The following is a 25,083-nucleotide window of genomic DNA, read 5'->3' on the forward strand; positions in this document are numbered from 1 at the left end:
TGACAGGGAGCTCTATGGAGCCACTGTAGCACGGCCTCGCTCCTGGGCAGGGCTGGTGCAGCTCCACGGTGGGTTCCTGCTCCCTTCTTAAAAACGGGCCATTTAATAAGGGCCAGGACATGATATTAGGTGCTGTCTCTTGTTTGTTTGTTTTTTTTTTTTTTTCTTTTCTTTTTAATTCAGTCTCTATGACTGCATTTCCTTGGCCCCAGCTCTCGGGTTTGTCATGCCTTCCCATCAGAGATGCACAACCCATGTTTGTATCATATTGCAGAGATATTTACTAAACGAGCCTCTGCCAAGGGGTTGAGAAATATGTTTTCATTAAGAAAATTAAACTGACAAGTCCCTGGACAGCACATTAGTCGCATATTTTTTCTTTAAGGCCAAAATGCAGCAGCTAATAATAATGATGAAATGTCCAGGCACAGCCAAATTACTAAAATCTACCCATGTTTTCCTGGAAAAGAATGTGGAGAGTTGGCAAACTTGGTTGTAGCTGGGTCTGTGGACTGCTGAGTACAATGCTACCACTGCGAGATAGTGAGTGGTTTGCAAGTTAAGCAACACCTTCAATCAGATGTGAGTCCCCATTTGTTATCCTTAAAGAATTTCAGCTGTATATATTATAGTAGTACTTTGGCTCTTTGTATTTATTTTAGAGGGCTATACTAAAGAACATTATAAACTCAGGCATGTCCATGCTATATGAACTCCATATGCTGAAGCTTAATTTTAAATGCCATTAAAAAAGCACTTAACATTTACAATATATCAGTTCAGCTACTTTAGCAGCTTAGATGTTCTACAGTAAATGAAATGATTGAGGGAAAAAGAAATTCAGAAGCTCAATGTTATAAAAATCCCCAGTGCAGGTATGATACTGTCAAATTGTGTTCATTTCATTTATGTTTTTAAATAATTTTATCCTCCTTTTTTAATTTTCCTTTTTTTTCTTTTTTGTTTCATTTTAAAATGCCATTTTAAGGCCTAATTAAAAAAAAATCTTGGCATTCAGATTGGATTCCTTATACAATTTTTTTCAATGTGTGAATTGGGCTGTGTATTCACAAATTGAAATGTCCTACTGTATTTACCCAGGTGCTTACCTGTAGGAGGACAAGGTTAAGAGGAGTGCAGAGTTTATGAATGAAAATCAAAGAGGGACATTGCTAAACCACCCCTTTTTAGTCCAGGCTAATTACATGGTAAACATCTGGAATTTATGCAGGGCGGTTAAAAGAGTCAATTGAAGCGATTTTGAACAGGGCCCATTTTGTTGCCTTCTCCCCAAGCAGCGACAAAATGGTGCTGCAGACTTGGACCAGCTCAGGAAAAGAGGGATAAAGTGGGGGACAAAGTGGCCTTGATGTCTGATGGAGAAATGACATCAGGATTTGGGCCCATCTTAATTCACGTAATTCGAACGAGGCCAGGATGTGGCAATTCTCATCCTCCATCCCCCCGTGGAAGGAGAACTTTGTGTCCTGGCTGGAGGGCTGTGGTGAGCCAGTTTGCTCTATTGACTCGGGTGTTTTTACTGGATGAGGAGGAGGTGGGGAAGATGGAGCCAAGAAAATAGTTATTCTGAGGATGTGAAGTGCCTAATCCTGCAAATCCTGGCTGCTGCCGCGGCCTCAAGGGATTGGGAAGCCCATGGCAGTGTCAGTATCCATTAGGGCTCTCTCCTTTGGATTGCAGGGCTGGACTGGGATGGAATCTGCTGTTTTCACAGCCACATGGCTTTGTAAAAAGGTATTATTCAATATCACAAAGAGTCTGTAGGCCTGTGAGGCATGTCAGTGTTCTCTGGTGATGCACTGGTGGATGGGATGCTCTAGTTTGGTGTTGGTTGATGGAGCCAGTGGGACAGGCACATTCTGGTGGGAAGCTCTGCCAGGCTCCAGGCTCCAGCAAGGTTTAAGGGGTGTGCTGTGAATTTGGGAAATCTGGGAATGCCAGAGGAGCCTGTCTGCACCACCACAGGGTTTAACCCTTTGTCTCCCCCAGGCTTTGCTGATCCTCAGTTCTCAGTTTGTTGGAAGGAACACGGGAGGAGTGGTGGGACCTGGTGGATATTGGGATCGTGTGGATGACAAAGCCTGTGCTTGGTTTCCTCTGAAATGTAGTCTCCAGACTTTCAAACACTTCCACAGCAGCAAGAAATCTGCAGTTTTGGTGCTGCCATAAGCCAGGCAGAGCCTCTTGTAGAAGTGAGGGCTCCTTGTCCAGGCCTCCCACAAAGAGGGATGTGTTGAACCCCTGTATCTCTCTCTGCACCCTCATTTTACTGGCACTGGCCCATAGCCCCCCTCCCTAAACCCTCATCAAAATTTGTGCCCACTTTTGCACTGGCACAGGCTCTGGAAAGAGAGAGTTTAATTCAGGTATGAACAAGAACCAACAATGTCCTGGCATGAATCCCTCTGATGGTGGATCTGCTTCTTGGGCTGCTGCTGCTGCAAGTTTCCCTCAGTTCCAGGGCTTCCACCCCTCACTAATGTGGTGATCCTCTGCTTTCCCTAAGGAGGATGTTTCCCAGTTACAAGGTCAAAGTGACTGGAATGAACCCCAAGACCAAGTACATTTTGTTGATCGACATCGTCCCGGCCGATGACCACCGCTACAAATTCTGTGACAACAAATGGTAAGACAACTCTTCTGTTTGCCTGCTTTTCCATAAGAAATTTGCAGCTGGATCAACCATTTGTTGTGCAAACTTAGAAACCAACAGAAACACCTTCCCACAGGAAGGATGCCAACATCCCAGAGCTCTCTTTGGTGGAGCAATGATGGACATGAGAGCCGGGGCTGGAAGTTTAAACCAGAAAAATATCAAATGAAATATTACTAACAGACTGGGTGGCTAACTGCTGGAAAAAAAGTGCTGCTGGGGTGGTGACTTGTCCATCCCAAAGTGTTCTAGGCTGGGGAGTTTTCTTGGAGAAGATGCTTTAGGCCAAGCACGGGTTATCTGGCCGTGTGCAGTGTAGGAGGGTAAAGCCACAGCCTGCCTTGTACCAGAGGCTGGACAGGATGACCTAATGGTCCATTTTGGCCCTCAAAATTAGGTCTCTATGTGACTCGAGAAAAGTTTTAAATTCCTTTCTTCTATAGTAATATTTTGCTTTTAGGAGAGTAGCTATAAAGCGAAATATGGGGTGGTTCACTCAGAGCCCTGATTCTCTTCTGCTGTTCTTCCTTTCCTTGTGCCTTTCCCAGCAAAGTTACTTACCCAAGAGGCAGCTGGGATTTTTGCTCTCTGACAAAGGAAACGTGTTGTTTTCTCTTTTGATTTCCCCCCACAAAATGCCCGGCAGCCTCCCTCACTGCCACTATTTGCTGTGGTTTCCCCAAACCCTTCCCCTGGCTGCTGCCTGCTGAAAAGCAATGGAAAATTTCACAGGGAACGAGCCCAGTGACATCCCAGAAAGCAGAAATTATTTACTTGCACATTAGGGCTGCTCCACTTAAAAAAAAAAATCCCTTTTCCGTGAGCTTTTGTCCCGGAATGCCTCTGGGTAAGAGGAGTGGACTGAGGGTCTCTGCACCACGGTGGCCACTTTGTGTGTTTGAGACATTAAACACGAGATGATGGATAGTCCTTAACTCTGTTTAATTTAGTTTTTGCCAGCCCTAGAGCTGTTTCCCCTTTTCCTTTTATTGCTGCTGGAAAGTTTCTGTTGTTTTTGGTAATATTGCTTTTATTGGGGTTTTATAAGAGGAGAACAATGTGGAGTCATGAGGGCGTTGCCATTAAATGATGTCTCATGGCTGGGCCTTGTGTCCATGGGAGCTGCTGGTGCTGTGGGGCAAGGGGAGCTGCAGCAGGGTCTGGGCCTGAGTGGGAAGCAGCCCCTTCCCACTGGGCCAGGCTGTGGGAGCCCTCCCTGGCTGTGAAGGTGCAGCCACACCAGTTCTGCACCTGCCCACGGGTGCTTTCTGCTGTGCAGGGCCATCTCCCTTTGCAGAAGGCTCTTTGTACAGACTTCCAAAAACCCAGACAAGTTTTCCTCCTCAGAAGTGTCTCCACAATGCCCATGTGAGGACACTGCCCCAAGGGAATCCCGCGTGGGAGCAGGGATGTGCCTGCTCTGCCAGCCCGTGATGCTGAAACAAGGATCCCAAAGCAGGAGCCTCCCTGAGTCCCCATGTCCCAGTGCATCCCCCCAGGGCTGGCAGGAGGGTGGCTGGGATGAGTCCAAGGACAAGAAGCTCTTGCAGGTGCCAGGGTGATGCCATGTGTCCCCTCTGTTGTCAGGATGGTGGCCGGGAAGGCCGAGCCGGCCATGCCGGGCAGGCTGTACGTGCACCCCGACTCCCCGGCCACGGGAGCCCACTGGATGAGGCAGCTGGTGTCCTTCCAGAAGCTCAAACTCACCAACAACCACCTGGATCCCTTTGGACACGTAAGAGAGACATTCTGCAAGGGCTGTGGGTGGAGGTGGGCTCAAAATGCTGGGTTTGTGTCTGGGATGCTGAGTGGGATACAACAGTTAATAATTGTTAATTTAATAATAAGGAATAACATTATTTTGTGCTTGGGGGGAGTGTTTAAAGCAAAGGGAGGAGGTCTGTGTGCTTCCCCTGCTCTTGGAAATGCAGCCATGACTGGCTCAGTTGTGTCCTGCTGGATGCCACTGAGGTTTTCTTTTCTGCCCAGGATCTTTCCGGGCAGTGCTGTGGGATTTTCAGCCTGGCACGTGGTGCATGCAGCTCACAGAAGCTGGTTGCATAAACTCCTGATTTTCCGGGCTGGCTTTGGCAGCCCTAAAAAAGATCAAGTATTTTATTTGGAAAATTTTGATTCATGTGTGTTGGGGAGAGGTGGGGAGCACACAGTTATCTGCCCCAGTGCATTTAATAACCCAGACCAAGGGCCCTGGCAGCCTGTCAGGAGAGTGAGTGCTCAGATACTGCATATAAAAACACAGACCTGTCTGGTTTGCACAACTTGAGCTGGAAGTCATGTAAAAATAAACCATCCTTGGTGAGAGGAAGGGAACAGAGAGTTTAAAATCCTTCTAGGTTTAGTGCCATCCGTTCCTCCTTGTACCAAAGGTAAGAGAATCTAATTTGTGCCATCAAATGTGGGTTTGAACCTGAATGTGTTTTAAGCAGCAGCAGTTTGGAGGGAAGGGAGGCTGTGAGAAGGGTGCAGAGTGGGAAGGGATGTATCTGTCTTGCTTAAAATGATTGTGCATTGAGCCTCTAAAGAGCAGCTTTTCACTTGGAGTCAGTGTCCCAATGCCTCCCAAAGCTGTCCAGAAAGTGAGATTCTGGCACAGCTAAACCAGCTGCAGCTCCTGACTCCAGAGGCAGGAGGACCCCAGCAGCTTAAAACACTGCTAAAAATCCAGAACTTTTGCCAGTGTTTGTAATTTTTTGCGGATTTTGAGCCTCCAAAATCCAGGCCCTGGCAGGGACTTGGTGATAACCCAGCCCCGTGCTGGGCCCTGACCCCCTCCCCACCCTACTGACCCCACTGAGACATGTGTGAGCTTCAAAGGCTCCCCGGCACCCTTTAATGCTGCTGCTATTAATCACAGCCCATCTCTGCTCCCCTGAAGGGGGGAAGCACCATGGAAATGAAATGAAATGAAACAACTGTGTCAGGGCTCTCTCAGTGACAGTGACACAAACCCACCCTGTGTCAGGGCTCTCTCAATAACAGTGACACAAACCCACCCTGTGTCGGGGCTCTCTCAGTGACAGTGACACAAACCCACCCTGTGTCAGGGCTCTCTCAGTGACAGTGACACAAACCCACCCTGTGTCAGGGCTCTCTCAGTGACAGTGACACAAACCCACCCCTGCCACCGTTTGGCTGCCACAGCCATCCTGAGCCGCTGGCTTTGCACGTGGCATTTTTTCACTCTGTGTTTTCCTCTTGGTTAACTCTGCAGCTTAATATACGACTGTTTATGCTGTAAAATGTAAACCATAAAACATGCAGGATGTGCGATGTGGCTGTAAAACAAACAGGATGTGCCGTGTTGGTTTTGCAACTTTAAACGTTTGCTTTTCCTGACTTTGTCATTTTTTAACTGAGATTTTAGCGCTGCATTTTAACAGGGAAGATTTTAACCCCCTCCTCCTTTCCAATGAACAGCCTGCTTGTCTTTTCCCCAGTGGGGCAGTGGTTTGGGTTTTGGGGTGATATCCACCGTGCTGTGGCTCCACATGAGCCCTGCTCAGTGCCCTTGGGCCGTGTACCACAGCCCAGCACCTTCCCTCTCACATTAATGGGAAAATGCCTGAAATAATCTATTTTAAAGTGTTTGCTGCTCTATTCAGGCACTGACAACCTGCCTGGCTAAATGGGACTGAACCAGTCCTCAGCCAGGTCCTCATTAGGCTTCTTAATTAATCCTCTGCTTTAGAGATGTGGTGCTTCCCTTTTTGTGGTGCACATGGGGGAGAGCTGGGCTCTGCAGCAGGAGAGGGGCAAGGCTCCCACCAGCTCAGGCTGGGAACAGTTCTGCTCTTGCAGGGCCCGTCCCACGAAGGCATTACGTTAGGAATAATAACAGCTTCTCATTTCTAGGAATTTGTTCCCAGTGACTGCAAACACTTTCTTAAAGCTCCCTAAAAAAACAAGTCAGAAAAGCCACAGGGTTTGTTTGCCTTCCCGTGTGCCAGCAGAGCCTGCCTGCCTTTCCTTTTGTCTTTGATTTCCTCCAAACCTCAAAACCACGTGGAGTGAGGATTTCTGCAGCCTTGGCTGGGGCATTTTTGGGTGTGTGGGCAGCTGCCCAGGCAGAGCTGTGCTGGGTCACCCACCCTGGCACCCTCAGCCACTGCAGTGTCCCCATCCCTACATGGGGTGCAGCTCCTCTGAGCCAGGGATCTCACCTGAGAGACAGGCAGCAGAGATTTCACATGATTCCATCAACAAATGAACCCATTGATCCATCCATGTCTGACTGTACACTGAAATAGCTGCTTAATATCAGGGATGGGCAGCCCCATGGAGATTATAACTGGAGGCACATCTGATGCTTAAAGTAAATAAGGTAAGCATCTTAATTAATAAACTGTGGAGTTGAAGCCTTTGCTGCAGTCCATGGAATTAGACTGGAGATTATTTACCATGTGGGATGTGGGAAAGCCTCACTCTGACACTCAGCCCTGCAGCCTCACAAGCCCCACTCCTGCTTGCCCTGGCCCGTTATCTGTTGTGGTCAATTATTACAGTCAGAGGCATGGGAGGCATTTGTCACTGCAGACACGTAAAACTGAGCAGGTTTTATATCAGAACAAACTCAGGGCTCTGTAATCTGCCTCAAACCCCTGTGGCTGAGCAGGTTTTGTGGCAGGTAAGGCTGTGCCCAGCTCACACAGCACAGCCTGAAAACGTGGGCTGTATATTCTGCTCCGGGGGGATTTTTCATCCATGAAAGGCTTCTTTCACACCAGGCTTAACAACTGAGCAACGTTCATGTTGGAAGTGGATTAAGAAATCAGCAGCCACTGTAATGTTTAGCTACAGTGAGGTCTATCTGATCCCAAAGAAAGCACTGTAAGCCACCTATGCTTAGAGTGAAATCTGAATTTATGTATTTTCAAAGCATTACATGCAGAGATAATCAACCTGATAGAGCCTCTGATTTACGTGGGGCTGGTGAGTGATTCTGAGCATGAGGGGATTCTGGCAGGGCTGGTGCTTTGCTCTCTGGGCATTTGCAGAGGTGAGAATAATCTTGTAAGTGCCAGCAAGGGTGGCACATCCCTTCCCAGTGCCTGCTGCCTGGGAAATACCTGGCAGTGCTTTCCAGGTGAAAAATGGAAATGACTCCATCACTGGTGGTGCCTTTTAATTGCTGTAATTACTTTATCTGCTTTTAAAATAAAGCTTTTATTTTAGTTTCTGGGATATAACCTGGTGAGATTTAAAGCTACAGGATATTATAGATGGCCTGTCACTCATCACGGCATTTGAAGTGATATTCCTGTTTTTCTTGACCAAAATCTGCTGTTTACTGGCTTCACTCATTAATGCTGATGAGTTTGTTATTTCTCTTCAGATTTAATATTTGCACACTTGGTTTTATTTGATTATCACTGAAAGCCTTAATTTTTCCCCTAGTCCTGGGGTTTCCTTTTCATTTTTCTGTTAATTAAATCAGCCTTTTTCTGCCTGTGCCCGTCAGACGCACTCAGGCACTTTTAATTAGCTCCACGTCCTACTAATCTTGCAAAACCCTAATTTTGATTCATAATTTTTTTTTATTTGTTTGCTTTATGACTTGTGGCCAAGCAGTTTCCTCTCGGGTGCTGGTGGGAGGTTTCTGTGCTGCCTTGGAAGCAGCTTCCCCACCCCAGGCACTGGGATCACCAGAGGGAGGGAGGGGGAAAATCCTGCCTGGGGAAAGGGACACAGCCTCACCCCTCTTGTCCTGCTCCGAGAATTTGCAGCTAAAAATTTCCTGTATTTTTATGTATAACATCTTGGGGGTTTATATATATATATATATATTATAATTTATATATTATATATTATTTAAATATATGTACGTATGTATATACATATATATAAAATATGTATAAATAATCCATATTATTTCTTAGATATAAAGAATATAGTTATATTTATATTTTATTTATATGTATAGGTATAAGAAAATATATATTTATAAGAACATATATATATTTATAAGAATATATATATACATACATACATACATATATATACCCCTATATATATATTTATATTATTATTTATATATATTATTTATATGTATAGGTATAAGAAAAAATATATTTATAAGAACATATATATATATACATACATACATATATATATATACCCCTATATATATATATATATATATATATACACCCTAAATTTGCAAGCAATTTTTTCAGAGCATCACTAAGCCTTCTGCTGAAAGAATATCCATGAAAAGATTATTTTCCTTTTCTTTTTTTTTTTTTTTTTTTTGGTACCCATTCATTTTAGGAAATCAGAGCAATAGTGGTGCCCAAATAAATCACAAAGTGAAGTTTTACATTGTTTGCTGAGAAAAAAAAAGGAGCAGAGCTGTGTGCCCCTGGGAGTGGTGTGTGCTCCACAGGGAGGGATGGATCCAGGGTTTCCATTCCAGTCCTGGGGAAGAAGTGGCCAGTGGGCTTGGTGGTTGACAAGAAGATTTACTCCTCTCTGTTAAATCTTTTTGTTGTTCCATTGCTGGTTTGTGTGAGTCAAACGCAGCAGATTTTGGTGAAGCTGACCTGGAATCAGACCCTGCAATGGTCAGGTTTGGAGTGGGAGCCAGCCTGGGGAAGTCTCTGTGCAGGGGACAGCGGGGGTCACTCCTGGGGTGTCCCAGGGTGTCACCCCTGGGCTCTGCCCAAACCCCCCGTGCCACAGTGGAGCTGGAATCACCCCAAAGCTGTGTCCTGATGAACTCCAGCTGATGGGAGATGAAAAGGAACCGAGGGAGAGCAAACCCAGAAACCCCAGCTTTGGCCATCTCCTGAGGAACTTTTGTCTGAGCTCATGTTGAACCTTTTCCCAGGATTTTCCAGCCTTGCTTTTATTCCCCTCCGTGCTGATTGCCAGGGCAGTGTGGATTTGGGAGGCTCCCCTGCAGGAGCAGCCTGGCTGCACTCAGGGCTGGGCCTGGTCTGTGCCTGCCTTGGGGCAGGGAGAGGGGAATCCTCCCCTGGAAGGGAAAATCTGCAGGGTGGGATTCAGGGAATATCAGGGATTCAGGGAATATCAGGGATTCAGGGAACATCAGAGCTCCTGTTTTAGCTGCTGGAGAGGCTGTGGGCACAGAATGTTTCATTTGATTGAACTGGGTGATCTCAGGGGTCTTTCCCACTGTAAATGTTGGTGTGATTTTCCTGCTGGCCTTTGGGGTGAAATGTCCCTGGCAGTCCCAGGATGGGTGCAGGGAGAAGAGGGATCTGTGATCCCAAATCCCCCGGACACATCCTGGGCAGCACAGCTGGGTCAGCTCCAGAGCTGATGGAGCATCTCCAAACCATTCATTCCTAAAAAACCCTTCAGTTTGGGATGGTTTATAGCACTAAATGCTCTAAATATTAATTGAGATGATTCTGCAGAGCCTCCTTGATTAAAACACTGTTTTTTCCATGCAGAAAAGTGGATTGTCAGGTTTTTGTGCTGGGCTGTCACACTCCAGCTCAGAGTCCCAATGTGGGACCAGGGCCAGCCTCACTCAAAGGCTTTTTCACTTTGAAAGAATAGAGGGAAGGAAGAAAGAAGCAGAAAATATATTAAAATGCAAGATTTTATATTAGTTGTGTGATCCCCCGGGAGCAACCATAAAATTATGTGGCTTTTTCGTGGCCATTTACTATTCAATATAAAAAGGGGGGTTGCCATAGCAACCACTGCATCATCTGACATCTGATACCTTGGTGAAACAGGGAGCTCTTAAATCAACTCCCCAAATTTCATATGAAAGTAAATCCATTTTACTGGTGATTCCAAGGCGAGTTTGCCTTGTGACAAGGAATGTGGCACCATTTCCCCAGCTCAGCTCGTGGCCTTTGGGTCCCATCCTGCAAATTCAGGCCCTGGAGCTGACATTACTCAGCAGTGGGAGAGATTAGAAGTTAGAGGAGTTTGTTTTCCTCAGTAAAATTAAATGAAAGGAGCAAATGACACCATTTCTTTTTAGCATTTCTTGCTGACTGGGGAATGCCAAAAAAATGAATTCTGTAACAGCTGAAGTGCCTGCTGCAAGTGTGTGAGCAGCACAAAGGAGGGAGACAGGGGGTGAAAATAAAAATAGAAATTAGAAGGATGTTTGTGTAAGCTCACATTGGACTTTGGGGCTGTCCCAGTCTGCTCAGCACGTGTGCCATGGAGGGGGAGCAGTGACATCACCCTGGGCATGCTCTGGCTCCAAGGCAGTGCCAGGGGCAGGGGGAGCAGCCAAGAGGTGCAAAACATTTCCCAAAATATCCAGGAGCTCTTTGGGTCTCACCTGGTGCAGCCCAGGAGGGTCCCTACAAAAGCAATTTTAAAATATGACAATTTTAAAATATGACAATTTTAAAATATGTGACAGCATCTGACACTGAATTCACCTCCCCAGGAAAAAGGGAAGTGCAGGAAAATACAAAGTTACTGTTTTAGCATCACCTTTGAGGCCAAGGGCTCCTACATCACTGCTCAGTGCTCTGTCCCATCAATTAAAATACTTCTCATTTTTGACACAATTCTTGAAGCTAATCTTTCCACTGATGCTCCTCACTGGAGTGGAATTTACTTTTTTTTTGTGTATTTTTAGCTTTCCAAAGCAGCCTTGAAAACTATTTAGCCTGAATTGTTGGCATTTCACTTTGCACAGCCTGGGTGTTTTGTGGCTAAAGGTTGTTTTTGGGGTGGTTTGTAAGGATTTTGAATGCACAGGGATTACAGCAAGCACAGGTGAGGAGGATTTGTGTGCAGACACAGCCTCTGTGCAGGAGGTTTTGTTCTTAAGTAAAATGCTGGTTTTATGCAGAGAGGGGTTGCTGAGCCCCAGAAAGATGTGGGAAATCCCCTCTGCAGCTGGTGGGGAGCCACACACTCAAACTCCAACAGGAATTGCACTGAGACAGGTGAGCAAATATTCACTTTTTGTGCAAGGCACTGAAATGCCCAAATTTGTAAATGCAGGGGCAAAATTTGGCCATTTAGGGTTTTTTTCATGATGAAACTCCAGGCAGATCTGCAGCCACAACAGAAACCTTGAGCATCTGTCAGAAATCCTTTCCTGAGTTCTTCTATCAGGCTCCAAGAAGTTCAGTTGTTAATTTTGAAATTGTTTGAGCTCCTTGACTTTGAAGATGTTATTAAAAATGCATTTATCTTTTTAAAGGGGTTATTATAGGCCCAGTGGATCCTTTGGAGGGGGAACACAGGCTATTCATGCAGGGTGTATCAAAACTTGGCCTCCTAATTTTCCCTGTGGAAAGCTCAGTTTAAAGTTGTTTTCTCCATCCTGAAGCTGAGTTCCTCTGGCTTTGGGGAAAAGTCCCCCGTGCTGGGCAGTGTGGGACAGACAGTGAGGAGAGCTCAGCAATCCCCAGCTTTTGCTCCAGACAGCCATTACTCACCAGCATGCCTCAGCTCTTAATTACTGAAAATTGAAATGTCCCTTCTTTTAGGAAAGTCCTGTCCCTTGGGTGTTACTTTGTTTTATGAGTGGCTGATACATGAAAGCAGAGAAAAGGCTCCAGCCCAAAACCTGAGCCGACCCTCTCAGATCTCCACCCCGCACATCGACAGCCACAAAGTGGTTCAGAGGCTTGATGCAAAGCTGATAAAATGCCAAAAATTCCTCATTCTCTCTCCTGGGGAGCAGGGAGGGTTGTCTGGAAAACGTCAACAGTAAAAATTGCATTTAAGTGGTGCATAATGCAGCAGCTACTGTGGGCAGGGGGACCTGCAGCAGATGGGGGGGTTTGGAGAGCACGAGCTCCGTGCACTGCCCCCCATCCTGCCTGGAGCACCTGGAGCTGCTGCTCTGGGCTCTCCTGGCCACGGCACTCATGGAGCAGAAAGGGTTTCTGAGCACACAGAGCAATCACAGAGCAAAACCTTCTGCTTCTTGGTAATTCTCATTTGAAACTGGCCAAAACCATGATTAGTGTGAGCTGATGCTGCTGTGCTGCAGTGTGTGCATCCATCCATCATCCATCCATCCTTCCATCCATCCATCCATCCATCCATCCATCCATCCATCCATCCACCCATCCTTCCATCCTTCCATCCATCCATCCACCCATCCATCCTTCCATCCATCCATCCTTCCATCCATCCATCCATCCATCCATCCATCCACTCATCCATCCATCCATCCATCATCCATCCATGTCCATCCATCCATCCATCCATCCTTCCATCCATCCATCCATCCATCATCCATCCATGTCCATCCATCCATCCATCCATCCATCCATCCATCCATCCATCCTTCCATCCTTCCATCCATCCATCCACCCATCCATCCATCCATCCATCCTTCCATCCATCCATCCATCCATCCATCCTTCCATCCATCCATCCACCCATCCATCCTTCCATCCATCCATCCACCCATCCATCCTTCCATCCATCCATCCATCATCCATCCATCCATCCATCCATCCATCCATCCATCATCCATCCATCATCCATCCATCCATCCATCCATCCATCATCCATCCATCCATCCTTCCATCCATCCATCCATCCATCCATCCATCCATCCACCCATCCATCCTTCCATCCATCCATCCATCCATCATCCATCCATCCATCCATCCATCCATCCATCCACCCATCCATCCTTCCATCCATCCATCCATCCATCATCCATCCATCCATCATCCATCCATCATCCATCCATCCATCCATCCATCCATCCATCCATCATCCATCCATCCATCCATCCATCCCTCCATCCATCCATCATCCATCCATCCATCCATCCATCCATCCATCCATCCATCCATCCCTCCATCCCTCCATCCACTCATCCATCCATCCATCATCCATCCATGTCCATCCATCCATCCATCCTTCCATCCATCCATCCATCCATCCTTCCACCACCCCACCCATCACAGTGTCCCCTCCTTGGCCCTGGCCCTGTCCTGGCTGGAGTCCCTCTCCCCCAGGAGCGGCCGGGCTCAATGAGCCCATTTGGGAGCAGAAGGAGGAGATTGGGAAGGATAATGCTGAGAAAACAAGGCAGCAATATTTCTTCTTTGCCCAGTAAAAGGAATAAAGTCTTTTCTTAAAACCATCCCACTTCTTAAAAGAAATTCCATTTCTTGAAGTCATTTTCTTCTGCAGTGTCTGGGCACATCCCTGCTTTGTGCTGCAATGGGATGAGCCTGGGCAGCCTCTCTCAGCCCAAAAAGCTCCACCAAAAAACCCTTTAGTGGAGCCAGGCTGTGATCCCTGCTGGACCTCAGCCCTTCCCAGCCCCCCTGGCATCCTCCACAAAAATCCCTTGGCTGGTGCTGGTCCTGCCTTTCACTGCCCAAGACTCGAGGAGGGGAGAGGTGCCTGGACCAGCCACCCACACTCAGCCACTCCACAAACAGCAGGAAAAAACAATCTGCTGCTTTGTAGTTTTTTGGTTCTTTTTTTTTACCATCAGATAAAAGAAAAATAGCTTTCTAGCTTTTTTTCCCTCTGTGGTTTCTGTGTTGTTTTTTTTTTTTCCCTCTGCTAAACTGTGTATTTTTCAGCTCAGTAAAGCATTTATTAGGAATCTTTACAGGCCAGGCTGCTGGTGAATTATATATTGTACAGCTTTGGTGTGAGCTGGGGAAAAAAAAACTTATGACATTTTTTCCACCCAGACTTATTCTATCCAATAGCAATGGAAAATGAGGCTTTACCAGGAAAGCTTTAAGTTCAGCTCTGCTTGCCAGAGCTGCAGATACCTTTTGTGCCTTGGTCCATGTGCATTCCTAGAATGTAAATTTTCCTTCCTAGCTCGCAAGCGAAGCTAAAGCTGAGCTCTGCCGGGCTTTGGGTCCTGCTGCAGAGTGTCCAACAGCCACGGCTTGAGTCTTTTCTTTTTGGAATGGATTTCTCACTTTGGCATCAATTGTTTTTCAGATCATCCTCAATTCAATGCACAAGTACCAGCCCCGGCTGCACATTGTGAAGGCAGATGAGAACAACGCCTTTGGCTCCAAGAACACGGCTTTCTGCACCCACGTCTTCCCCGAGACCTCCTTCATCTCTGTCACCTCCTACCAGAACCACAAGGTAGGCAGCTTTTGGGGCCACAGATGCTTTATTTCAGGAACTCTGTGAGAGCATCTTCCTGTTCTGCTGGTTTAAAAGACAAGTTTCCATGCTGGCTTTAAGCAGGGAGAATGAGCCAGGGTGCAGCTCTGGAGGAGCAGGGATGCTGCTGGGTACAATATTTTGGCTGGTTACAATATTTTAGCTGGGTACAATATTTTAGCTGGGTACAATATTTTGGCTGGTTACAATATTTTGGCTGGGTACAATATTTTAGCTGGGTACAATATTTTGGCTGGTTACAATATTTTGGCTGGGTACAATATTTTGGCTGGGTACAATATTTTGGCTGGGTACAATATTTTAGCTGGGTACAATATTTTGGCTGGTTACAATATTTTGGCTGGGTACAATATTTTAGCTGGGTACAATATTTTGGCTGGTTACAATATTTTGGCTGGGTACAATATTTTGGCTCCCCTGACTCGCTGTGCTCACAGAGCTGAGATGTCACTCAAACAGCAAAGCACATGGAATAATGACCAGTAAAGCTTGCTCATAAATCTGCAGTGAGCAGTAATTACAGAATGTGTGTTTAGTGAGACAGATGAGGAATGTAACCATAAAAACGGAACTCGGAGCTGCCTCTGTGGTTTGCAGGAGGGGGCTGGGGCTGGGGAGGGGCACTTTGGGGGTGCAGAGGGTCAGTTCTGTGCTCTGGCTGGGTGTCAGGGGCACCTGGGGGCTGTAGGGGCTGCTCTGTGCTCTGGGGTGGTGTTACCTGTGCAGTGGGCAGAGTTCTGTCTGAGGGCTGGATGCCAGCAGGACTGACAGCAGTGGGACAGTAAATTGTCACCTCCCTGTGTCACCTCAGCAGGGCAGGGACAGCAGGGGATGGAAAGGCTTCAGGTTCTATCCTGGTACTGCTCTGCCCTTGCACAAGCTCCTGCTCCCAGGCATTTTCCTAATCGCCAAGTCCAGCTGCTGCATGAGGAATAATTAATAATTTAATTGGAATTTTTAAAGGGCAGCAAGATTCATAACTAAAGGTGCAGAGTGAGGCAGCACTGCCAGAGCCCTCCTGTCACCCTGATTGTGAAATCTGCCATGTGTAACTGTACCAGTTCCTTTCCTACACATTCATAGGAAAATCCTGCAGGAACAGGAACAAGTGTGAAATTCTTCCTCCCCAATAACCTGACCAGAGCTTTTCCTCCCAAGCAGGATGCCTGTGTGCCCTTTGATGCTGGAAGCACAGAGTCCTTGCAAAAATGTTGCAATTAGTGAGGCAGTAAAGAGAGCAGAAGCATGGATGTGGTATGGTCAGGCAGCGTGGGGGAAAGTGCCCATTAGGACACTGAAGGCAGAAAAGTTGTAGCTGTTGATGTAAAATGACCAATTGCTCAAACATGGTTAACCAAAAAGACTCCAAAGAGCTTATATTTAATACATAATTAAAATGTCTGCTGTCAATGGTGCCTTTCATCCCTAAAGCTCCCAGAGTCTCCATAAACTCCACACTTGCACTGTCACTGCTGTCCAGCTCTGCTGCGGGGATCGTGGCTGGGGGGCAGCCCCAGATTGAGGGAAAATGTCCCAGAGGAGCCCAAATTCTTTAGTGAAGATCCTGTGAGGAGCCTCTGGGGACACAGGGACCTGCTGAAGGTGTCACCAGGACCTCAGTGTGGTCTGGAGAAAATCTCAGCCTCAGAGATTTTAAGAGAATATTGATTCTTAAGAGAATAAATAAAACTTGAATGGTTGATGCTTAAGAGAATAAATAAAACCATTCAGGTTTTATTTATTCTCTTAAGCATCAACAATTAAAAGCCTGGTCTAGGTTTCTTTTAGAAGAAACAAACTGCTGAGCTATATTTAGCTCAGAAATCTCCTGCTGGCAAGAAGTGTGGCTGTAAATAATTGTATTCCTAAAGAAAAAACTTGAGAAGTTGAGGATAGAGGTTACCCCTGGGCACAGGGCAGAGAGGAAGGTGTGTGCTCACCCCAAATCCCCTCCTGGGCTGGAGGAGGCCAGGGGAAGGTGACAAGGAGGGACTGAAGCCCTGATCACGTCAGAGGAAAACCACGATCACTAAATAACACAATGAAATTAAGATGTACAAACCTGCTGTCAGGCTGTGGCTTTGGAAGGGTCCTACTCTTCTTGTGGTTCATCAACTGCTTGAGCTTCCCTGGAAGAGTTTGAGCCCTGGAGGCTGCTTAAATTCACATGTCACCACCTTCCCTCCAGCACTGACAGCGGCCAGCTGTGCTCGCAGGAGTTTTTTGGTAAGGGATATTTTTCAACATTGCTAAAAGTGCATTTGTTAGTAACAGCAATATTCTGCAAAACCATCCCCAAGCAGAGCTGGCTGCTCTCCTCAGCATTCAAATGGGATGCAGAGAAGGGAGAGGGGCTGTGCAGGGATAAAACAGCGTTTGAGTTGTGATTTTCACAGAGCTAAAATGCCTGAGTGGTGGCCAGAAAGGTGTGTAAAATTGTAATGGGAATTAGGGAGAGCCACACCATGACAAGCAGGGCTCTCTAACATGGAAACACAGGAGACATTTTAAATCAGACAAATAAATTCTCTCTATCAGGAGTCCAGAAGAAGAACACAGGGCCTAGAATAAGACCCAGACTCTGCATTTCACAGACCCACCAGCTCAGCCCTGCTGCTGCCACACTTCTGCTCTGATTTGCTTTCAAATCTTTATTTATTCTTTATTTATTCTTTATTCTTGGTTTTGTTCTTTTCAAGATAACCCAGCTGAAAATTGAGAACAACCCCTTTGCCAAGGGCTTCCGGGGCAGCGACGACAGCGACCTGCGCGTGGCTCGGCTCCAGAGGTACCTCCCTCCCTCCCTCCCTCCCTCCTCCTTCCTCTTCCTCCTCTTCCTCCTCACGCCTGCAGCTCCTGGGAGAAGCAGCAGAATGTGGCAGTGTTTGCTGGTGCCTCAAAGGCACTGATATCCCTCAGAAGCCCTTCCTGACACACTCTGTGCTGTCAGCCTGCCCACACCCAGAGCAGTGCGCTGAGTTCATCGTCTGAAGCAAAGGGGGTGAAGTCACTGCCTGGAGATGCTCTGGGGGAGCCAAACCAATATTTCCTCACTCTGCTGATGAAATTCTGATGATGCTGATCTCTGCCTAACCAGCCTTAATTTTTCTCACCTCTTTCAGCAAAGAATATCCAGTAATTTCCAAAAGCATCATGAGGCAGAGGTTGGTGTCCAGCCATGGCCAGCTGTCAGCAAAGCCAGATGTGAACCCACTCCATGGGAATCACCAGAGCCTGCAGCATTATCAGTATGAGAATGGTGCTCACATGCAGTTTGCAGCTTCAGATACTCAAGATCTGCCACTCAACACCTTCACAGCACAGAGAGATTCAGGGCTCTTCTACCATTGTCTAAAAAGAAGAGGTAACTCGAGTTCACAGCTAGAAAAATATCACAGAAAATAAACCTGAGACCGTGAGTTTGGTTTGGATTGGTCTCTTGGGCCTTGATCTTCAACAATACTGCTGTGATTGGAGTGTTTTGGGGGTCAGGAGGCAAGAGCTGCTGTTTGGAGCAATTTTTAGTGGGTTTGTCCCATAGAAGGTAAATTCAGACTCTGAGAGAGAGCTGAAACAATTAATTAGAATGTGTAATTCAAATGGCACAGAGCTTCAGTGGAAAATTATCCATTGTTAGGATCGGCTGAATTCAGAATTGTTTGCAGGAGGCCATTGGCATTACCAAAATTCTACACTTTCCAAGGCAAAGCCAGGAGCAATTCCCTCAATGTCTGCAGACCAGTGGGACTGTGGGAGCTTGCTATGAGCAGCCCTTTCCTCTCATCCACTCATTCTCAAATTTAAGTGAGCTGTGACTGCATTCTCTTCCTTTTAGTCCAGCATCAGATGAGATCATGGCATGTTTTAAGTTAAATGGAAAAATTTTGCACAGAAGAAAAAAATCCTTCTATTTGCATGTCTCACTGCCTGCTAATTTATTTAAGCTGGGAGAATCCTCTGATCATGGCTAAATGAAGAATCTAACAGCACCAGTAATGAGGGCTGCAAGGCAAATGTGTAATTTTAGCAGATGTTTAGTGTGCAGATGAATTCACTAATTCATCCAGAGAATATTCCTAATAAATAACAGAAAGCTGCTGGGGACCAGGGCCATGGTCCTCGCAGGAGGAGAGGGGCTGTGCAAAGCTGAGGAAGGGCTGCTCACTGGGAAAGGGCTCCTTTATCTGGAAATATTTCTGCAGCTTTTGACGTGACTATCTGGGAAATGTAGAGCCATTTTTGCAGTGACAGGAAGGCAGGCTGTGATAAGACCCTTTAAGAGACTTCTTGAGTTTGTCAGGAGGAACCGTGCGGGAGTGTCAGGGCCCTCCTTATCGGGATGAACGTGGAGTAATCCCTGATGTGAGAAGAGTCCCTCACTTAAGCTGACAAATGTCACCGGAGCGCTTTGAGGCCGGGGAGGATTAGCCTGACATTTGCAGCACAATGTCTTTTTGATGTAGTACATTGTTTTCCCAAAGCAAAATGGTTTAACTGGATTAAGCTGAGAGAGGGCACCACTTTAGTGAAATAACCGCGGCCTCCAAGGGCGCTCCCGAGCAGAGCCGCTCCTCAGGGTGAATTTCTCTTGCAGAAAGCGCTCGGCACCTGGACCTGCCCTGCAAACGCTCCTACCTGGACGCCTCGTCCTCGGTGGGGGACGATCACTATTTCCGCTCGCCGCCGCCCTACGAGCAGCAGATGCTGAGCCCGTCCTACTGCGGCGAGGTGGCCCCCAGGGAGGCCTGCATGTACTCTGGCTCCGGCGCCGACATCGCCGCCGTCTCGGCCGTCGACGATTTACCGCCGCCTCCGCCGCCGCTGAGCTGCAACATGTGGACTTCAGTCGCACCTTACAGCGGCTACAGCGTGCAGACCATGGAGACTGTGCCCTACCAGCCCTTCCCGCCGCACTTCCCCGCCGCCCCCATGATGCCGCGGCTCCCCCCGGCCATGGCGGGCCAGGCCTCGCAGCCGCCGGGGAACGGCCCCTTCAGCGTCTACAACCAGCTGGGCCCGGCCCCGGGCCGGGAGCGCGGCCCCGCCTCGGCCTTCCCCAGGGAGCGGGGACACCCGGCCGTGTGCGAGAGGAAAGCGCCCTCCCCGCACCTGAACGCGGCCAACGAGTTCCTGTACTCGCAGAGCTTCTCGCTGTCCCGGGAGTCGTCGCTGCAGTACCATTCAGGGATGGGCGCTGTGGAGAACTGGACCGACGGGTGACCCCCGAGGCCACAGCCGCCCTTCTGCTCCGGGACACTTCAGGCAGTGTTGATACCTGTGGGTAACTTGCACTTCGGTGAGACACATGTGCATTTCCAGAGGGATTTGTGTGGGTGAAGAGCTTGTATCTTCAGGCACACAGAGAGTTCCATCTCCTCTCTTAGTGGGCTGGATTCATCAGGCTCTCAGTGACTCCCAAATAAATTCATTCTCGTGTCTTCATCCAGTAGAAACCATCCTCATGACTAACGAGTGACGTAGCTAGTCATGTTCTTTTGCTTGTTATGTTAAACATCCGTGAGCAAATTTTGGCTATTTGGGAAAAATACAAGCTTCACTTTTACGGTCCTTGGCTCACGAAGCCACAAGCTCCCAAAGCTCCGAGGAAAAGCCCGTTCCATCGGCTGCGCAGCTCAAGGACTGCCGTGGCAGCGCCTCTTTAGCCCTTTGGAATTTGTCCCCCCGGCAGTGAGGGAGCGGCGGGGCAGCGCGGGGGCCGTGCCCGAGCAGGCCCCGATGCACAAATGTCTCTTCTTGCCCCCACACCGACATCGGGCGTGGCTGTGGGAAGCGAAGAAGTGAAGAGTTAAGTCCGAGGCCAAACAGCGAATTAATTGCAGCGTTAGGAACAGACCCAGTGTCTTCAGACTCCCATCCCTTGATCGAATCACATTTGCTTATTGCAATATATTTATGAAGTTTAAGCTTAAAAGTCGCTAATACTTTCCAGAACCAATTTCTGTATTTGCTGGTCCTTGATTTCTTTCGTATTCAGCTGAAACGTGCCTTTTGTGCTATGTTCTTTTCTTTTGCAGCTAACTCAGAATTGTCTTCAGCCTAGGAGGCCTAGAGGAACATTTTCCTAATGATGGGGTGAGGAGGGAAGAGCTCCCATGCCCTGTCAGGCTTTACAGTGTACAAATATTTGTAGAACAGGTAAAATCTGTGAGCAGCGCGTTCATGGCTGCCCGTGCTCGCTGGGGAAGGCCCAGGGTGACTCCTGGCTGTGCCCTCTGCACGTCCCTGTGGGCTCCATCCCAGAGGCCCTTTCCCACCTCGGTGCCCTGGCAGGAGGCTGACACTCCTGGGCAAGCAGAGGAATCCTCTGGGGCAGAACTCACCCACAAAGCTCCTGTCCCAGGTCAGTGTCCATCCTGAGCCCCCAGGTGACGCAGAGGTGACGCTGGAGCTCGGTGCCACTGAAGAGCACAATGTTCAAGCTTTGGTCATTGCACAGCGGGGCTTTATTTCATTGTTTCCCAAATGGGCAAAGGCAAAAAGCTGAAATGCAGGTTTGGAAGTGGGGAGGTGCTTCTGTGCTTTGGTGAATCCATGCCAAGGAGGAGCTCCATGGACCTGGGGGCTGTGACACAGCCCTGAGGTCACATTTCAACCAGGACAGTCCCCTGCAGCCACTCAGCAGAATTCCTCTGTGGCTGCTGGGGATTTTGTAACCAGATTTTGGAAATCAGTACAATTTTTGCATGCTGAATAGCTATTTATATACATATATATTTTATATATATATATATATAAAATTATATATATCACAAATGCAGGCCACGTGTCCAATTCAGCTTTGCTTTTAATGAATGAAATACTTAATAAAAATGAATGTTGCAAAGGTTTTTTTTTTTTGAAAGACATCTATTTAAATTTTTTTTATTACACACCTTTGATGTAAAAACTAAGAATTGGTTAGACAAAAAAACATATATACTACAGATAAATCTTTATTAGAAACCACATTAGATACAGGTGGTATGGAATTTTTAAATGTTTGTTACATAGCATGGACATTTTATTTTACATATCAGAACATAAAGTCATTTTACTACTACAAGCTGTCTCTGGGTGCATTTCAATAATTAGTATAAAAATGTTCCATGGTGAATTAAGATGCCTCGTCTCTCTTCTGTCTCCTACTGCCTGACTACACCACCCTCCCACTTCCCAAGGGGCACACCTGGCCCTTTTTCACCATCCCAAAGCTCCACAATGGGGTTTTAGGTGCCCATTGGGTTTATTTGGGATTTTTCAGGTGTTTCTTTGTTTAGGGGACCCCTGAGTTGGTCTGAGCACTGAGTTAAAGCAGCCTCAGGTCCCCAGAGCACCAAAGCCCTGAGCTGCACTCCAGGGACGGGGGTGAAGGAGGAAAGGTGGGAGGGAGAGGGAAGGGCTGGGGCTGTCCCTGCCCAGAGCCTGCAGTGCTCAGTTCATTCCTCACTGTGACCCTGCATCAACACTGAGCTGACAAATGGAGCCCAGAAATGAGGGGGGTCAGCAGCCCAGGCTGCACAGGAAAATCTGCCTGGATCTCCTGCCTGTTTTACAGAGGTGACCAACACAATAACAATGCCATTTTTCATGAATAATCACTGCTGCTATTTTAACCATTTTTCATGTACCTTCTGCTCATCCATGCAATATTTATTGATTTAAGGCAATTTAAAAAGTAATTCCTGTAAGAATCCTCCCAGAACCGTTCAGTCAATGCAGGGAATGTAGAGAAATCTTGGAATTTCTGTGAGTTTTACCTGGCAGCCTTTGCAAAGGGCAGGGCCCAGGCTCTGTCCCACAGCAGCCACTGGAGCTGAGGGAGTGCCCTGGGAATCCCTGTGCCAAATAATGAGCTTTTCCTTGTAAAAAATAGCACAGGGTATTTATGAGTACAGGACCTGATTGGGAAAGGCTGAGTTAGCAGAAAAATGTGCAAAATTTGGATATATGCTAATCTGGTCATCTGGGTTCCTTTTATAGTCACTGGAGAGAGATCAGACATTGAGATTAAATGGGATGAATCATTCTCCAGTGACAATCTTTTTCCACTCAGAGGAATCCACTTAGAGCAGATTTCCCATTTCCAAATGGCTAAAAAAAGTGATATTAGTGGATCCCCCTCCTGTGTGACTTTCACAAAAACATTGAAACATCACTGAATTATTTACATTACAAACCCCACTCAAGGTGAGCACAAAAAAGAAACAAGCAAAAACAAAAACAAAAACAAAAACCCCCCAAAAACAACAACAAAAAAACCCCAAACCCAAACAAGAAAACCCAAACAAACAACAAAAACCTGGTGGTATTAATTTATGGGATGGAAAGAGGTTGTTGTTTTTTAGTTCCCTTTATGTTTTCATGGCAAGATTTCTAACCTGGCTGTGTGTCCAGTCCCAGGTGAGGCAGCCAGGTTCCATTGGATTTCTCCTGCTTTGCCCAGGTGCTGGTCCTGATGGAGATCCTGGCTGAGCAGGATCATTCCTGGGGATGAAGCAGAGCACAGCAACCCTGAGTGTCCTGGAGGATTTGCTCTGTTTGTTTTTCAAATCAGAAACACTAAACTGGGGACATCACTAACAAAAAATCCCAACAACCTGCACAGCTTTAAAAGAGATCAAGTGTGCTTACAGTGTCCCAGTTTGATTTACTGCAGTTTAAACAGCTTTTAATTCTCAAGAATGTGGAGGTTCATGTGTGTGGAGGCTTTTCCAGCCCCAGAGCTGCAGTCAGGGATGGCAATCCAAGCTCAGGGAAACCAGGCCCATTTCAAATCAGATTAAAGCAAAAATTAGCAAGTGAGAAAAACCTGAATACACACGAGGACCGTTTTCCATTGATGTGCTCTAATCTGTGCTAAAAGGCCCAGGGAATTTTTTAATTCTGTTTTTCTTGAAGGGAGATGTCCAAATTTCACCTTGGCCCAGGCAGGCTGGGTTGCAGCGAGCCCAGCAGCACTCGGTGCCAGACTGAGCTTGGACTTCCCTCGAAATAGAACAAATATTTGTATCAGCTTGCTGAGAATGTGACTCATAGGAAGATTTGCCAGGACTGAAACAAGCTAAACCTCAGTCCTGCCAAAAGCCCCACCATTCAATTTGGCATCACTGGCAGCTCGCAGGCTCAAGAGGGGCCTAAGTCTGGAAGAGCTGGGGTGTTTTTGGCAAACATGAATTTATTTTTCTCTCTCTCTACATTTTGGAAAATTTGTGCCTCTCTGTATTAATTTATGATGTCATTAAATAATTCTTTTTGCAGCTTGTATAGAAAGAATGTTTCTTTTGAAGATGAGAACTCCCCTGAGGATGCTTATAGTGAAAAATTCCAGCCAGAGGGAACTAAAAAAAACCCTCCTCTCTCCTTGGCCACTCATGTTTCTGCAGTACTGCTTAAACAGCAGAAAAATCCACAATATTTTAATTTAAGGACCTGCTCCAAGGAGGTGCCATGCACTTGACTGTGACAATCCAGTGTGACTGGAGGGGTTTTATTCCTGTGAAAGCAGCATGGAAGAGAAACCATGAGCCTGTGACTGGCTGGTAGAAAACATCACATTTTGAACTGATTTGCTCTCTGCAAAGAACGGGATCAAGATTAAAAATTAAAGAAAAAGAAATCTTGGGAGTGGTACAAGCAAAGCACAAAGCCTTGTCCAACATGAACCTTATTTAATGTGCACACCCTGCCATGAGAGAAATGCCTGTCAAACACTGGGGGTTGGTGGTGGTTTTATCCCAGGGTTCCCAGCACCAGCCTTGTCCTTTAAATTAAAGTTAAACCTGGCATGGGCTGCTCAGCCTCACTGGGAAATGCCAGGGGAAGGTTTGTGCCACCTTGCTGGGTGTTTATGCCACCATGGTGGGTGTTTGTGTCACCTTGCTGGGTTTTGTGTCCCTTGCTGGGTTTTTTTGTCACCTTGCTGGGTTTTTTTGTCACCTTGCTGGGTGTTTGTGGCCTCCAAGCCCCCAGATCCTTTCCTGGCCATGGCCAGCAGATGCTCCTGTCTGAGCACTTTGGGAATGCCAGCTCAGGTGTCCCAGAGGATTCACAGCTGCAAGGATGGAAAATTGCCCTCCTGAGCCCCAGCCCACCTTTGGAACTGGGTCCTGAGAGAAGGAAATAAAAAGGAGATTAATTAGTGCAAAGAGCTAATAACACTAATTCAATTAAAATCAGGATAATTGCAGGTTTTGTGTAATTAGAAACTCATTTAATAAAATAAAAGGAAACGCCACTGGAATGAAAAGAGGAGGAAAAGCTGCAACAGGTCACAAAGTTCTTGTTCCACTGAAAATACTGGTGGGGAA

At 46.9% G+C, this 25,083-nt stretch overlaps 1 protein-coding gene across 1 annotated transcript in view; it reads left to right on the plus strand.

Annotated features, from left to right (window-relative positions):
- The window catches only part of TBX4 (T-box transcription factor 4), a 36,612-nt gene extending 14,864 nt beyond the window's left edge, over window positions 1–21,748 (plus strand). The window contains exons 4-9 of the mRNA XM_071447963.1: window positions 2,528–2,647; window positions 4,262–4,409; window positions 14,582–14,734; window positions 17,476–17,564; window positions 17,899–18,140; window positions 19,371–21,748. Coding sequence (XP_071304064.1) covers window positions 2,528–2,647; window positions 4,262–4,409; window positions 14,582–14,734; window positions 17,476–17,564; window positions 17,899–18,140; window positions 19,371–19,996 — 1,378 coding nt within the window. The 3' untranslated portion in view covers window positions 19,997–21,748. The remainder of the gene's footprint in view (window positions 1–2,527; window positions 2,648–4,261; window positions 4,410–14,581; window positions 14,735–17,475; window positions 17,565–17,898; window positions 18,141–19,370) is intronic.
- Window positions 21,749–25,083: the final 3,335 nt, after the last annotated feature.

The sequence above is a fragment of the Agelaius tricolor genome, unplaced genomic scaffold, assembly GCF_023055355.1.
Source record: "Agelaius tricolor isolate 1412-34295 unplaced genomic scaffold, bAgeTri1.0.p SCAF_25, whole genome shotgun sequence".
NCBI classification, from domain to species: Eukaryota; Metazoa; Chordata; class Aves; order Passeriformes; family Icteridae; genus Agelaius; species Agelaius tricolor.